The 17321-nt window shown below is 46.4% G+C and overlaps 1 protein-coding gene across 6 annotated transcripts in view; it reads right to left on the bottom strand.

Moving 5' to 3' along the window:
- Window positions 1-17321, bottom strand: part of DYNC2H1 (dynein cytoplasmic 2 heavy chain 1) — a 274182-nt gene that overhangs the window by 16635 nt on the left and 240226 nt on the right. For all 6 annotated transcript variants that reach the window (XM_044257764.1, XM_044257766.1, XM_044257765.1 and 3 more), the window contains one exon: window positions 8450-8566. In XM_044257764.1, the coding sequence (XP_044113699.1) occupies window positions 8450-8566 (117 nt within the window). The remainder of the gene's footprint in view (window positions 1-8449; window positions 8567-17321) is intronic.

The following is a 17321-nucleotide window of genomic DNA, read 5'->3' on the forward strand; positions in this document are numbered from 1 at the left end:
TGTCTGCTGGCGGGAGCTGGCGGGCGGGAGCCTTGTCGGGCACGGGCTGGGGTCGTGGGGTCCTTGGAGCAGGGGCTGCAGGGTATCCTGAAGAGCAGCTGAAGACACAGTGGCGTGTGGGCTGGGGTGTCCTGGGGTCCTCTGTAAGGGAAGCCCCGTCAGGGCCGCTCAAACTGAACTGGTTGCAAGCCGGGGTTGTTCCTGGAGGCTGAGCTCAGGCAGAGTCTGTGTGGTACCCGGAGTTGAAGCTGGCGCAGGCTGTGATGTTCCCGGGTTCCGTGTTCAGGGCACACACTGACAGGGTGACTCACTTGATAGGGCGGGGCTTTGTGTTCTGTGGTGCTTCACCTTGGGGCTGCCTGAGGGGGTAGCAGGAGCCAGCACAGACAGTCCAGGGGGTCCTGGCAGGCTCGGTGCAGGGGCTCCTGGGCAGCGGGTCTCCGAGGGCTCTGTGCTGGCGTGTTCTGGGGTACGTACTACACACCTTTGCCCCCTTGGTGTGACAACGGGTGACTTGGTGACTGCACAGCGGGGGCATCTTGGTGTGGATAGTGCTGGCACCACGATCTTGGTGTGACCCCGAGAACGACGTGGGCTGGGAGCCCGGGTCCCACCGAGGGCAGTAGGCTGGCTCTGATGCTTGGACTCTGGTCCCCTGTGCACTGTGAAGGCAGATGCGGGAGGTGCATGGTGTGCCCCCCCACCCCACCCCGCTTCACACAGTGTGGGGCAGCGGCTCCCCTTTCGGCTGGCAGGACCTTTTAGATTCTCACTGCTTTTCTCAACTGCAGCTTGGTTTCCGCGGGTCGCGACATGCAGCCTGGGGTTTCCTTCCTTCGTCTCCTCCTCGTGCTGTTCTCTAGCTGGTCTCTGCAGAGTGGGCTCTCTGTGCCGTTCTCTGACGCGTGCGCAGAGCGGGCTCTCTGTGCCGTTCTCTGACGCGTGCGCAGAGTTGTCGTGCCAGAGCTGTTTTCCTAATTAAGGCGTTTGTAAAGTGAGGTCAGTAAAATAGGATGGAAAGATCAAGTACGATGGCTCCCATTCTGAGTCTTGTAACGTGATGTAGCTTTGTGAACAACGGAGACAGACCGGCATCGGCCCTAACACTACGTTCCTGATTTCATTCGGTTTCTGGCCAGCTGTGTGCGAGGCCTTCAGGCCATTTTCTCCTGCGTCGTCACTACCCACTTACTCTCCGTGCTCTGCTTGTGTTGCTGGACTCCTCCGTACACATCCTACTTTTTTCTCCATTTAGGTCATTGTACGCTTTTAATTTCGTTTTCCAGAGAATTAACACTGAATTTGGACCCAACTTAATTAACCTCTGCGATCATACACAACTTATAGGTTATGCTTAAAAACCCTAACCAAACTCCAACCTTAACTTCCATATGCAATTTTTCAGTTTTGTTCACATACCTATTAAAAGACTGGAGTAAATATTAACTACTCCCTTTCCTAAATCCTGGAGACAATGAAGCTGACAGGAGGCGGAAGGGGATACTCTACAAAAACAGATGCTCTTTTAGGTCAAGGTGTGCACTTTTAGGTCTCAGAGCCATGACTGCCAATTATTACTAGAGCCTAATTAGTTACTCTGTTGTTTTTTATGTTTTCTAAAGGAATTTATAATTATTAGAAAACTCAATGTACTACTTTTTCTTCTAGTAAGCAGTATAGAAACAGATGTTACATCACATAGAGAATCAAAACTTCAAAGTCTATTCACATATATTCATACTTAAGATTTTAAAATTGTAAAATTGTGTTAAAAGTCATGTACTTCATCTACAATTGTTTTAAAGGCAAATGTCACCCAAGTTCCAAAGTTTTTCAGTAACTGAGGGTTTTAAAGGGGGGAGATGGTAATAAGTCTTTGTTAAGGCTCTTTTCTTCCCTCTTGTGCTGCGTCCATGATGGTGATGGAGGAGGATGCTGACCTCGTGTCTGCAAGGGACACCGCACAGAAGCTCTCTGCAGAGCAGCTCCCGCGACGGAGCTGAGGGCGGACTGGACACGGCAGCCAGACCCAAGGGAGGACGGGGTGCAGAACCAGGTAACACAGGGAAGCACGGTGGGGAGGGACAGTACTGAGGGGCCATGAGCAGATTCCTCTGCCCTGGGGCGCAGGAAAAGCACCGTAGTTTGAAAGGTCAGCTGGAATGGAAAGAAACCAGGCCTGGACTCCTGCCCACTAGGGGTCACCTGCTGGAGCTCTCTCCATGTTAGGAGGCTGGGGAGACCATGGTTTAGGTTCCCTCCACCTTGACAGCAGAGAAGGCAGGGTCCGGGGGCCACAGCAGCCCCCGCCTCAGCAAGCCCCAGGCCCATAGCCTGTTGCAGCTCCAGACACACAGGGTCACAGAGGAACAGCAGCAGTTTAAAAGAGCAACTGGTATAAGAAAGATCCAGCCTGAGAATGTCTGCCACATGGTGAGGAGCTGCTGGAACCCTCTGTGGGTGGGAGAGGCCCCGACAGCAGGGCAGGAACACGGTCCATAGTCACAGCATGACTGTGCCCTAGCTCACCCGTCTGACAAACACGGGGACACCCTTAGTCAGTGGTCACCGTGTTGACAGAGGGGCGGACCCCCTCCAGCCCACACACTGCAGGTGACTTGCCACAGCACAGCCCAGGACAGATTGTCCAGGCTACCCCAGCTGCTCCGGCACCACCCGGGCACCCTCTGGGTGAGGTGTGCTGGGATGGCCCCAGCCTTTGTCCACAGTGACTGGGCAGCCCCAGCACAGAGGGTCCCAGACTTCCCAGCCAACACTGCAGCCAGCCAGCCCCACCGTCTACACAGGGGATGACCACCACTAAGACCCAGTTTGGGAGAACTTGCCATCTGCCTAACTGATGGTAACACACAAAGTCAAGCGAGATGAGGAAACAGAAGACTATGCTCCCAATGAAAGAAGGTGATAAAAACCTCAAGAACCAACTAGAATAGAAGCAAGTGAAGTAATGGTCACAGAGATGCATACCGGACTAGAGAGGAGAGTAGATGAGCTTCAACAAAGAGAAACTAATAGAAGAACCAGTCAGAACCAAGAAATACAATAACCAATGAAAAGTACAGTGGGAGTCAACAGATGAGAGGACGCAGAAGAATGGGTCAGCTGTCTGGAAGACAGGGCCATGGGAAACACCCAATCTGACCAGGAAAAAGAAAGGATGTTTAGAAAATCAGGTTAAGGGATCTCCTGGACAACATGGGCATTCCAAGGGCAAGGAAGTTTAGAGCTACTCTTCAGTAAGCTTTCCGCCCCTTTCCCTCTCTCCTCTGAGACCCTTGAAACATCCGGGCTCAGGAAGCCCAGAGAGCTCCGGATGAGATGAATCCACGGAGGGCTACTGCACGAAACAAAACAATAAAATGTTGAAAGTTAAATATAAAGACAGAATCTTCAAAGCAGCAAGAGAGAAGCAACCTAGTTACACACAGGGAAACCCCAAAGGCTAGAGGCCACACTGGAGGCACAAGATACATACTAAGTGATAAAGGGAAAAAACTGGAACCAAGAGTCCTCCACACCATGAGTTTACCTTTCAGAACTGAAGGGGAGAGAGAGTTTACCAGAGAGATCCTAAAGGAGCTGATCACTATTAAACTGGCTTTAAAATAAATATTAAAAGGACTTCTTTAAGGGGAAAAGGAAATACCTTAATCAGATAAAATTATGAATGAAAAAATTTCATCAGTAACAGCAAATATGTAGTGACGAGTGGAAAGCAGTGATGTAAAAAAGCTAGTATGAAGGTGTTTACAGAAAACATCAAGGGGCTGAGTAAAAATGAAGTTCTTTTAGAAAGTATTCAGACTTAATGAGACCTTAGGATCCTATATAGGAACCTCACAGTAACTGCAAAACAAATGTACAAGAGACACACAGAAATTAAAGGGAAAGTCAAATCTAATGCTGTACAAAGTTCTGTACAAAGTGTTACCAGGAGATAGAGCAAGAGAAGGTGAAAGAAACAAGGAAGAACTACAACCAGAAAATGATCAACAAAATGGCAATAAATTCTTATCAATAATTCCTTTAACTGTAAATGGTCCAAATGCTCCAGTCAACAGACATCGGGAGAATGAATGGATATAAAAGAAGACCCACCTCTGTGCTGCCTGTGGGGGACTCACTGCAGACCCCGAGCCTACACGGTGAACATGAAGAGTTGGAGAAAGACAAGCCACGAAGACGGTAGTAGAAAACACCCCCGAGGTAGCAACACGTACGTCAGACCAAACAGAAGTTAAAGCCGAGGTCGTTAAAGCACTCAGAGGTGCCGCGCAGTGATAACAGGATCCAGCAAGGGCGAGCGACGGTCGTGAGTGTCTACGCACCCGACACTTGAACACCTAAATGCAAACGTTAACAGAGATAATACAGTAATAATCGGGGACTTTAGCACACTCCTTACATCCACAGAGATCATCCAGGCAGAAAACCAAAAACCCATTTCTGTGTGGGGCATGGGATTTTCTGTAGATGAGATGCCTGGTTAGTCCACAGAACAAGTCTAAGTATGCTGAAGACTGAAATCATATCAAGCTTCTTTTCTGACCACAAAGATATGGAACTAGAACTTATCAGAAAAAACATGAACAAAACAAACAGGTGGGAGCTAAACCCCATGCTACTAATGGGTCAATGAAGAAACCTAAAAGGAATAAAAAACTCACAGAGACAAATGGAAATTAAAAAACAACAATCTGAAAACATCGGCACAGACAAAGCAATTCTAAAGGAGGGCAATTTACAGTGATGCAGGCTGACCTCAAGAAACTAGAAAAACCTCAAATTAACAATTTAACCTCACACCTAAAGGCACTGTAACAAAAGAACAAAGCTCTAAGTTAGTAGAAGAAAAAAGTAAAGATGAGAGTAGAAGTTTGTGAAATATGAACTAGAAAAAAATAGAAATCAGTGAAATTAAGAGCTGGTTCTCTGATTTACCTTCAGATGGACTCCGAGAGAGAGAGAGAGAGAATATACGCCATCACCCCTGAAACAAGGAACAGCCGACACCTTAGAAATACAAAGGACTATATGACACTAGTACGAAAAACTATTCTAACACACTGGACAATCTAGAAGAAATGGAGAGAGTCCTGGAAACATCAAACCTTCCAAGAATGAATCAAGTAGTAGAACATCTGAACAGACTGAGTACTAATAATGAAAGTGTGAATCAGTAATCCACAGTACTCCGAACAAACAAAAACTCCCAGGCCTGATGGCTTCCCAAGTGCAGTCTACCAAACATTTAAATAAGATTTAACATCCTCCCCAAACTGTCCCAGAGAAATCAAAGAGGAAGGGAACCTTCCAAATTCAAACCAGTTGTCCTGACAGAAAAATCAAAGACACTACAAAAACAGAGAACTACAGGCCAATATCCCCAAAGAATACAGATGCAGAAATCCTCAACAAAATATTAGTGAAGGACATTCAAAAAGACATAACGGTCACTCACCATGACCAAGTGGGATTTATTCTGGGGACGCGAGGACGGTTTGACGATCTGCAGATCATGCAGTGCCAGCACCACGGTAACAAAATGGAGGCTAAACATCACACAATCATCTCAGTAGATGCAGAAAAAGAAAAAAAAAAATTCAACATCCACTCCTGATAAAGACTCCTGGTTAAAAAAAAGGGATTTAGAAGGAACATATGTCAATATAATAAAGGCCTTATAGGACAAACCCACAGCTAACACCATACTCCGAGGGAAACAGGGTTTTCCCTCTAAGATCAGGGACAAGAGGTGCACTCCTGCCACATTTTTTTTTTTTTAAGATTTTATTTACTTATTTGACACAGAGAGATCACAAGTAGGCAGAGAGGCAGGCAGAGAGAGAGAGAGGAGGAAGCAGGCTCCCTGCTGAGCAGAGAGCCCGATGCGGGACTCGATCCCAGGACCCTGAGATCATGACCTGAGCCGAAGGCAGCGGCTTAACCCACTGAGCCACCCAGGTGCCCACTCCTGCCACATTTATTCAAAGTGACACCGCCAGTCCTAACCACGACAATCAGACCAGGGAAACAAATGCCACCCAAGCCCGTAAAGAGGTAAAAGTGTCAATGTTGGCAGATGATGTGATGGCAGAGGTAGGAACCCTACAGACTCCACCAAAACAAAACAAAACAAAACAAAAAACCATTAAAACAAATGAATTCAGTGAAGTTGCAGGATACAAAATGAATATACAGAATCCTGTTGCATTTTTACACACTAATAACAAAGTAGCTGAGAAACTTAGGGAAAAATTCCATTTATAATTGCACCAAAGTGAAAAAAAAAAAAAGCCTAAGAAAAATCTTAACCAGGGAGGTGAAACCTGAGTGATCTAAAGCCCATAAAGCTCTGATGAAAGAAATTAAAGACAATACGAATATAAAGACACACCAGACTCACAGGTTAGGAAAGTTATTATTGTTAAAATGTCCACGCTATTCAGAGTAATGTGCAGAGTCAGGGCAATCCCTATCAAAGTACCCACAGCATTCTTCATAGAACTAGAACAAATCATCCTAAAATTTGTAGGTACCCACAAAAGACCCTAAACAGCCAAAGCAATGTTAGACGAATGAAGCTGTAGGTACCACAATCCCAGGGTTGGAGCTCTACAACAAAGCTGTGGTCATCAAAACAGTGTGAGACACAGGTCAAGAGAACAGAAAAGCAAGCCTAGAAACAAACGCACGCTCATGTGGTCAGTTAATCTATGGAAAAGTACACAGGAATATACAATTAAAAAATGATCATCTTTTGAATAAATGGTGTTGGGAAAACTGGACAGCTACCTACAGAAGAATGAAATTGACCATTTTCTTATGCCATTGGCAGAATAAACTTAAAATAGATTAAAGTCTTAAATGTGAGACCTGACAGCATATAACTCCCAGAAGCAAACACAGGCAGGAAGCTCTTAGCAACACATTTTCATATCCATCTCCCGAGGTGAGGGAAATAAACGCAAAAATAAAGCAGGGGGACGACACCAACATTAAAAGCCTCTGCACAGCAAAGGAAACTATCAACAAAACAAAAATGCAACCTACTGTATGAAAGGAGATACGTGCAATGATACATCTGATAAGGAACTAATGTCCAGAATATCCAAGAACTTCTATGACAACCCCCAAAAACAAATAAGATGATTGAAACAAGAGAAAGAGGATCTGAGCAGACATTTTTCCAAGAAAAGACACAGCCGGAGACAGACATGAAAGATGCTCAACACCGCCCCCATCAGACACACGTATCAAAGACTCACAAGGAGATCTGAAACCTCGCACCTGTCAGGATGGCCAGAATCAAGAAGACGAAAAACAAGTGTTGGTGAAGATGAGGAGAAAAAGGAACCTTCGTGCACTTTGCTGGGAACGCAAACGGGCGCAGCCACTGGAGACCGCAGTGAGGCTGCCTACGAAGTCAAAGTGGGAACACCTGAACCCTTCCCTGATCGCACTACTGTGTATTTACCCCAGAAACATAAAAGCACTAACTTGAAAAGATACCCACATCCTTCTGTTGATGGCGGTGTTCCTTACGACAGCCAAGATGTGCACACTCACGGATGGCCAACGGGCGGACAGCACGCAGCACATGGACGGACGCGCGGACGTGCACACACATGCTCGTCCACATTCACATGGCCACAGAGAGCGAGTGAGCCCACTACTTGGGACAAGATGGTAAACAGAAAGGGTGTTCTGCCAAGTGAAATAAGTCAGAGAAAGACCATGTGGGTTCATCTCTATGTGGAATCTAAGGAACAAACCAAATGAACCAATCAACAATACAGAAACAGACCCCAAATACAGAAAGCAATGCAGGGGTCGCCCGAGGGTGTGGGGGTTGCGGGGATAGGCAGAGGGGGTTGATGGAGTGCGAGGTGCCGCCTTCCCGTTGCAGAATGAGTCGTGGGGGTGAACGGCGCAGCCCAGGGCATATGATCAGTGGTACTGACGATATGGTGTTTTCGGGGGACAGACTGTGGCCCCGCTTGTGAGTACAACATGGCTGTGTTGTTCACCTGAAACTCACGTAATGTTATGTGTCAACCGCAGTATTTCTTCCCCTGCCTAACCCCAGCACAGGGACACAGCCTGCTAGGAATCTGATGTGTCTTAACCTGTCAGCACTCCATGTCTGCATGGCTGACGTGGGAAATGAAGAACGTACTATATGGTAATCCAGATTATCAGTAGAGGCTTTTTTCCTTAGCAGGATATCCATTACTTAGAAATCAGAAACTATAATGCTATTCTTTCCATAACAAAACAAAGATTTTTAAATGCCTGATACGTTTTAGGACTCATAAAGGATGCGGTATTTTGACTCTAAATTTGTTCAAATGCAGGCGACATCAGAAAGCAAACAAAAAAATGCCAAGGCCGAGACTATCTCATCCCAGCGGCGGCGTGGCGTTACCTGGGGAATCCAGCCCACGTAGCAAGGGAGAACAGGAGACACGCTGGGGGAGTCGTGGTGGTGCTCCGAGAGCCGGCTCCCGTCGAAACTGCAGCCTTCCAGCAGCAGGCCGCCCATCTGTTGGGGAAACAAGCAAACACTGAAACCCACGGACCGTCTGACGTGTCAGGAGCCACTGTGCGCGCGCGAACGCACACGCTCTCCATGAATTATGCAAGACCTAAGTTTAAGGCCGCACATGCTCTCCCAACTCCGGACGCCACGTGTTCTGCAAACAAAGATGACGGTCTCTAATCGGAGAATGAAGAAGGTGAAGACCGGGGCCAGTGTTCACAGGACTTCTGCCTCTCGGACTATTTATTTAGCAGATAGTTCAGAAACAGCTCCTTAAAATGTATTTAGCTACTACTGCAGGTGTGTCGATGTTAGATTAGTAGAAATATAATATAAATATGATGGAACATGACCAAAAGTTAGCCTTTCTCCAAGAGGGTGAGAGAAAAGTGTAATTAAAGGAGACCATGTGTGCCCCTTGCTTGGGTTCTGATAGCATTTCTTGAAGAAAAGAATAAAGCTCCGAAAGTCGAAGGTAAAACACCCGTGCCTTGCGGAGCTGGGAGAGGAATGAAGAGTTCTCTTTCTCTTTCTCTACACTAACCTTCGTGTACATTTAGGGAATTATGAAAATAAAAATACAAATGTTCTGATAACATTAGTTTCATGTTTCTCTTTGAAAGTGTTCATCCTCTCCGTGTCTGCATTGTGAATCCAGCCAGAGCGTATCCAAAGGCAGCAGAGGTCGAGCCGGTCCTCTGCGTTCAGAGCCACATTTGTAGGCTCAGAGTGCAGACTTGATAGAAAATACAGAATAATTTCTTCTCTTTAAAGGTTTTATTTGAGAGCGAGTGAGCGAGCATACCCAGGCAGGGCAGGGGCAGTGGGAGAATCCCAAGCAGAGTTCACATGGAGCACAGAGCCCAATGTGAGGCTCAATCCCAGGACCCCCAGATCACGACCTGTGCCGAAACCAAGAGTCTGACACTTACCTGCCTGAGCCATCCAGGTGCCCGAAGACAGAACGATCTTCTAAACATTACCTAGTACTTTCAGGTTTTATCAAATGGTAATGGAAGTGCTCTGGCCTTTAAAGTCCAGAGAGGCTTACCAGAATGTAGCCGGGAGCGGGTCGAGGGAGCGTGGAGGTGAGGGGGTCATGGTGGGGTACGCCTGGACCAGTAATTCTGAAGAGCTAATTTTACAGCAAGATTGCTGCACCACAGGAAAGACAGACACCTTGTTTGTTAGTGAGAGCGCTGATATAAGAACAGAATTATGCAAGACCTAAGTTTAATACTCTTTCTACTCCAGCACAGATGTGATGACACTCGGGCCACTTTGAAAGTTGAAAAAGCATGGTGGCCTTGACAAAATGTGCAAATTTCAGAGTACCTGCTAATTTCAGCCCTAGAGTGTCTCTAGGTTTCAAGCTGAATTAGTCTGTCTGGAAATGTGTAGACATGGTTCTCGCTGAGAGAGCCCTAACTTGACCTTGTAACAGGCGGCTCCTGAGACAGAGGCGCATCACTGCTCCTGCTAACGATGAGCGGCCGGCTGAGAAAGCACACTCTCCGAGCCTTGTTTCATCGTCGGCACCTCTGAGCCCCAACAGCCATCTGGACTCCCCCAGCCTCCCCTGGGCTGCCAAACTGCCCAGACCTGCCACTTCCAAGAAACACCTTCTAAATTCCCCTCCTCTCTCCGCACCCCCTGTGAGTATCCTATCATGAAATTTAAGGGTCACCGGTGGGATTTAAAGACCTCCTTACTCCTGAGAATGAAACTAAAATGTAAGAATGCCAACACATAATACCGCATTGTTTGCATCGTAAAACAACATACAGGGGGTTGGAAAGGTCTCCACAAAGGTCCCCCGTGTTTCCCCTGCAGCTCTCCTTTAAAGGGAGGCATGACGAAGACAGGCTCAAAACATTTCCTGCATTGCCGAAAACGACAGCTTGGAGGACCTCATCAGTCTCCAGGCTGATGGATTTCCTACTACTCAAATCAACAATTTGGCAGGTTTTACTCCTCCTCAGCAGAGTACTGAGCCAAGCACCCAGCCAAAGAGGCGGCCCAACAGGAGCAGAACACAAGACCAGAGAGACAGCCCAAGGCAGACTAGAGCTCCCCCAGCTCCCACAGGAAGCGCGGCACACGGGGACACTAGGTGGCCCGGCCTTCCCAAGCAGCCCCGTGGCACAGGAAACACAATGACCTGACTGGGCCGAGGCCGCCTCATTTGCCCTTTGAGGTGTGGTGGCCTCAGTGGTACAGGGGACAGCGGGGGGCTCCGGAGCTGCCGGGGAGGTTCCCTCCCTGCCACAGGCCAGCTCCAAGTGGGGACACGTGGGCAACCTGTCGCCGGCAGACCCGGCCCTGCGCCTCACAGCCCTGCTGGGCCATGGCAGGTCAGTAGCAGAAGCGAGGACACCCTAGAGGAACACGGTCCAGGGACTGGGGATCAACAGACACAGGAGTTCTCTTAGGCAGGTCTGGAGGGTCAGGGACACTGACCGGTGAGAGGAACTACAGCCTTGCCTGAACACGTCTGTGGCTGACTCGGCCTAAGGCGCGGGAGGTTGAAAGAGACCCAGACACAAACACACACCCTCCCACACACCTGAGTTTTCAGTCTTCCAGTAAACATTCTTAAACCCATTGACAAATGAGACGACAAGGACTCAGATGACTCCATGAATTAATTGCTCAAAGTCACGTGGTTTTTTTTGGAGAACTAAGATTAGAATACTGTTTTACTAACTATCCGCCTTTCCCCTACAATCTACAAAACATAACATAGAAGCTTGGGGTTTTCTGGTTGTAGATACTTTTACTCCTATGTTGTAAGAGCAGAGGTCACATGGTTCCAGAAACACTAGCATGCTCTGACTCTGAATGTAACCCATTTCCCTTGCTGTTCATAACAGTGAACATCTGTAGAATGAGGCCTGCAACATCCGTGGGGCTCCCAGCAGCCCGAGACCACACAGCCTGCTCGGGGCACGGCTCCTGGATGACAGGCCTGCCCTCCCTGTCCCTAACGGCTGGGCCAGAGTATCAGACCAGCAGTGACAGAGAAGGTCGTTCTTATGGGTTAGAGGCTCAGGTTAAAACGAAACACAATGGAGGGGGGACAAGATGGCGGGGTAGTAGGAAGAGGCGCCTTTTCAGCCAGTACCCCAAAGTGAGCTGATTACCTACCAAAGAACTCCGATCACCCATGAAATCAGCCTGAGATCAGAATTATACATGTCTGGATCTCTACAGGGGCAGAAGACGCCAGTGAGCAGGTAAAGCGGAATGGGAACTGCGGACTGATATCGGAAGATAAACAAAAGGGGGAGGGAGCCACCAGTGGCATCCGGTGGGAGAGTAATACCCCAATACGAGCGAGAGTGCCCTGCGTCTGGGGACCAGCAGTAACTTGGAGACTGGTTGAAAGCACTCCAAAAGAGCAAAGGATCGCGGGGGGAAATTGTGGGAATCGGGGCGGCTAGGGACCGGGGCTTAAGTCCCCGGTCCCAGACGGCCTCCCCGGCGGGAAGGCAGAGAGAGTGCGGCGGAGAAACCAGCTCCTGGTCCCTAAGCCGCCAGCGCGCCCCAGAGCGCGTGGGGTCCGGCTCCTGTGAGGGGATGGGAGCCGTGCCGGTCTGCGGAACGCACACTAGCCCTACCACAAAGCTCGAGATACGTGTGCATGTCCCTCAAGCTCCCCTGAGTTACTGAGGCCCGGCGGGCGCTCCTGGACCCGCGCCATAGTTTCAAAGCCTAAGCCGTGCGCCCGAAACTCTTCCCCGGACAGAGGCGTGCAAAAGCCCAGCCTGGGGCTTACGGACCAGCGCCCCGTTCTCAGTGCCTCAGACGCGCGCCCGACCCACAGCCGCCTCTGAAAAGAGGTGCGAGCAAGCCGGGCACTCCCAGCCCGGGCCGGCGGCAAAAGCTCAGTGTGCGATCGCTGCTTGGAACCTCTCTGGCGGTCGGGAGCTCCCAGACAGCCGCCACTGCCTTGGCTTTGGGTACAAGCAAAGGATCCTGCGCCCCCAGGGTCTGCAACTTGGAACCTGCGCTGCCAGCGGCCAAGGGGGAATTTATTCAGCTTCTGCACCCAGACTGAGGCTTCTCTCTGAGACGGAGATCAGGGTGCGGTTTGATTTCTTCTAATACTACAAAAACCATCAAAGGCGATCAAGGTGAGAGGGAAAAAAGTGAACAAGCAAAAAAACCGCCAGAGAACAAAAGCCTGAAAAAAACCAGTTTCCCCAGAGCCCACCCTCTTGAGGGGGGCGGGGGGACTCAACTCAGGAAACATCATTGACTGACAACCCACGTGGCAGGCCCCTCCTCCAGAAAACAAGAAAGGAAAAAAAAAGGACTACAAGAGAACCACCACTACTTCATAGGAAAACTTGTATTGTTCACTCGCTTCCACTATTCCGGTTCATATATATATATATTTTTTTATACATAGGTAATTTTTTTAACCTATTTACCATCACAGTGAGCTGTACAGTACATCAAATTCCATAATACCTTTCTAACCTGAACTTTTTGATACATACACCTAGGTTTTTCTTTTGCATTTTTATTTTTTGAATTCCTTTTTTAAAAATTTTAGTTTAGTTTAGTCTAGTATATTCCTTTTTATTTTTATCCTCTAATATTCATATAGAGTTAACTTCAAAGTAATCCCCTTTCCCCAATCAATACTACCCCTATAGGTAAACCAATTTTTAATCCCCTTTATCTTAGGAAAGTTGAGTCCTTTAACAAAGATATCAAGATACATCCAGGAAGAATTAAAACAACCTTCCTCGCACACACTGAGAATTTATAAGAACTCTCCCATCTTCTTCCACCAGTGTTCTGTGCTTTTTGGGTTTGTCCTGATAGCATATAAATTTTACACTTGTGGTTCTTTTTGATGAGGTTCTTTCTTTATTTGCATATATATATATTTTTTTTCTTTCTCTTGCCATATAATTGTATCAGTCTTTTTATCTCTTTGTTTGTCTACTTCATAAATCTTACCTTGGGGCCCATCTGGGCTGAACCTTCTCTTTCATCTTCCCTTTCTTTCCTGTCCCTCTCTCTCTCTTTTTTCTTTTTCTTCTTTTCCTTTTTTTTTTCTTTTTCTTTTTCTTTTTCTTTTCTTATGTCTCTCGTTTGGCTGGGGAATCCTGATTGCTCAGAAGTGTTCCAGGGTGCACCTTGACTGCACCAGAGTTGATACATCCAGCTACATCTGTTCAGTCATCTCCCACCAAAATAACTAGGAGGAGGAATGCCCAACAGAAGAAAAATACAGAGGATGGACCTTCTGCAACAGAGCTAACGGCTATCAACATAGACAATATGTCGGAAAGAGAAGTCAGGCTAACAATTATCCAGGCAATAGCTAGGTTGGAGAAAGCCATGGATGACCAAACAGAATTGATTAGGGCCGAACTGAAAGCGACCAGACAGGATGTTCACAATGTTAGGGCAGAGCTTAAAGCTACCAGGGAGGAGGTCCACAATGCTCTCAATGAGTTCCAATCTAATCTAAACTCTCTCAAAGCTAGGGTAACTGAGACAGAAGATAGAATTAGTGATCTGGAAGACAAACAGATAGAGAGAAAGGATCAGGAGGAAGCCTGGAACAAACAGCTTAGATCCCACGAAAGCAGAATTAGGGAAATAAATGATGCCATGAAGCGTTCCAACGTCAGACTTATTGGAATCCCTGAAGGGGAGGAGAAAGAAAGAAGTCTAGAAGATATAGTGGAACAAGTCCTTCATGAAAATTTTCCGAATCTCGCGAATGAAACGAGCGTTCATGTACTAGAGGCTGAACGGTCTCCACCCAAGATTATACATTCCAAAAAAACACCACGACACCTGATAGTCAAATTGAGGAATTATAATTGTAGGTATAATCTCTTGAAAGCCGCCAGGGCAAAGAGGCTCCTTACTTACAGAGGGAAGCCCATCAGAATAACGTCAGACCTGTCCACAGAGACCTGGCAAGCCAGAAGAGGCTGGCAAGATATATTCAGGGCACTAAATGAGAAGAACATGCAGCCAAGAATACTTTATCCAGCAAGACTGACATTCAAAATGGATGGAGAGATAAAGAGTTTCCAAGACCGGCAAGGCTTAAAAGATTATGCAACCACCAAGCCGACACTGCAGGAAATATTAAGGGGGGTTCCATAAAAGAGGAAAAATCCCAAGAACAGCATTGAACAGAAATATAGAGACAGTCTACAGAAAGAAAGACTTCAAAGGTAACTCGATGTCAATAAAAACGTATCTATCAATAATCACTCTCAATGTGAATGGCCTAAATGCACCCATAAAACGGCACAGGGTTGCAGACTGGATAAAACGACAGGACCCATCCATATGCTGTCTACAAGAGACCCATTTTGAACCTAAAGATACACGCAGACTGAAAGTGAAGGGGTGGAGAAGCATCTTTCATGCCAATGGGACTCAAAAGAAGGCTGGGGTAGCGATTCTCATATCAGATAAATTAGACTTCAAACTAAAGACTGTAGTCAGAGATACAGAAGGACACTACATAATCCTTAAAGGGACTATCCACCAAGATGATCTAACAATTGTAAATATCTATGCTCCCAATATGGGAGCAGCCAATTACTTAAGAAAACTGTTAATCAAGATAAAAAGTCATATTGATATGAATACACTAATCGTAGGAGATCTTAACATGCCTCTTTCAGAATTAGACGATCATCGAAGCAGAAAATCAATAAAGAAACAAGAGCATTGAATGACACATTGGACCAGATGGACCTCATAGATATATACAGAACATTCCACCCTAAAACAATAGAATACTCATTCTTCTCAAGTGCACATGGAACCTTCTCCAGAATAGACCACATACTGGGTCACAAATCAGGACTCAACCGATACCAAAAGACTGAGATTATTCCCTGCATATTCTCAGATCACAATGCTTTGAAACTGGAGCTCAATCACAAGGAAAAGTTCCGAAGGAACTCAAACACCTGGAAGCTAAAGACCACCTTGCTTAAGAATGCTTGGGTCAACCAGGAGATCAAAGAAGAACTGAAACAATTCATGGAAACCAATGAGAATGAAGACACTTCAGTCCAAAACCTATGGAATACAGCAAAGGCGGTCCTAAGGGGAAAATATATAGCCATCCAAGCCTCGCTCAAAAAAACTGAAAAATCCAGAACACACCAGCTGTCTCTATACCTTAAAGAACTGGAGGATCAACAACAAATCAAACCAACTCCACACATAAGAAGGGAAATCATCAAGATTAGAGCTGAGATCAATGAGGGAGAAACCAGAGATACAGTAGAACGTATCAATGAAACTAGAAGCTGGTTTTTTGAAAGAATCAATAAGATCGATAAGCCACTGGGCTACACTAATCCAAAAGAAAAGAGAGAAAGCCCAAATTCATAAAATTATGAATGAAAAGGGAGAGATCACTACGAACACCAAGGAAGTAGAAACAATCATCAGAAGTTATTACGAACAGTTATATGCCAATAAGCTTAGCAACCTAGATGAAATGGATGCATTCCTGGAAAAATATAAACTCCCAAAATTGAACCAGGAAGAAATCGACAACCTGAATAGACCGATATCTAATAATGAGATTGAATCAGTGATCAAAAACCTCCCAAAAAACAAGAGCCCAGGACCTGACGGATTCCCTGGGGAATTCTACCAAACCTTCAAAGAAGAAATAACACCTATTCTCCTGAAGCGGTTTCAAAAAATTGAAAAAGAAGGAAAACTTCCAGACTCTTTCTATGAAGCCAGCATTACCCTGATCCCCAAACCAGGCAAGGACCCTACCAAAAAGGAGAATTTCAGACCAATATCACTGATGAATATGGATGCTAAGATTCTCAACAAGATCCTAGCCAACACGATCCAACAGCACATTAAAAAGATTATCCACCATGATCAGGTGGGATTCATCCCTGGGCTAGAAGGATGGTTCAACATTCGCAAATCAATCAATGTGATACAACAAATTCATATGAGAAGAGAGAAGAACCACACGGTCCTCTCAATTGATGCAGAAAAAGCATTTGACAAAATCCAGCATCCGTTCCTGATTAAAACGCTTCAAAGTATAGGGATAGAGGGAACATTCCTGAACCTCATCAAATCTATCTATAAAAGACCCACAGCAAATATCATCCTCAATGGGAAAAAGCTTGCAGCCTTCCCATTGAGATCAGGAACAAGACAAGGATGCCCACTTTCACCACTCTTGTTCAACATAGTATTAGAAGTCCTAGCAACAGCAATCAGACAACAGAGAGAAATAAAAGGTATCCAAATTGGTAATGAAGAAGTCAAACTCTCTCTCTTCGCAGATGACATGATTCTTTATATGGAAAACCCAAAAGACTCCACCCCCAAACTACTAGAACTCATACAGCAATTCAGCAACGGGGCAGGATACAAAGTCAATGTGCAGAAATCAGTGGCTTTCTTTTTTTTTTTTTTAAAGATTTTATTCATTTATTTGACAGACAGAAATCACAAGTAGGCAGAGAGGCAGGCAGAGAGAGAGAGGAGGAAGCAGGCTCCCCACTGAGCAGAGAGCCCGATGCGGGGCTTGATCCCAGAACCCTGGGATCATGACCTGAGCCGAAGGCAGAGGCCTTAACCCACTGAGCCACCCAGGCGCCCCAAAATCAGTGGCTTTCTTATACACTAACAATGAAAATACAGAAAGGGAAATTAGAGAATCAATTCCATTTACTATAGCACCAAGAACCATAAGATACCTGGGAATAAACCTAACTAA

This window comes from Neovison vison, chromosome 7, assembly GCF_020171115.1.
Source record: "Neovison vison isolate M4711 chromosome 7, ASM_NN_V1, whole genome shotgun sequence".
Taxonomy (NCBI): domain Eukaryota; kingdom Metazoa; phylum Chordata; class Mammalia; order Carnivora; family Mustelidae; genus Neogale; species Neogale vison.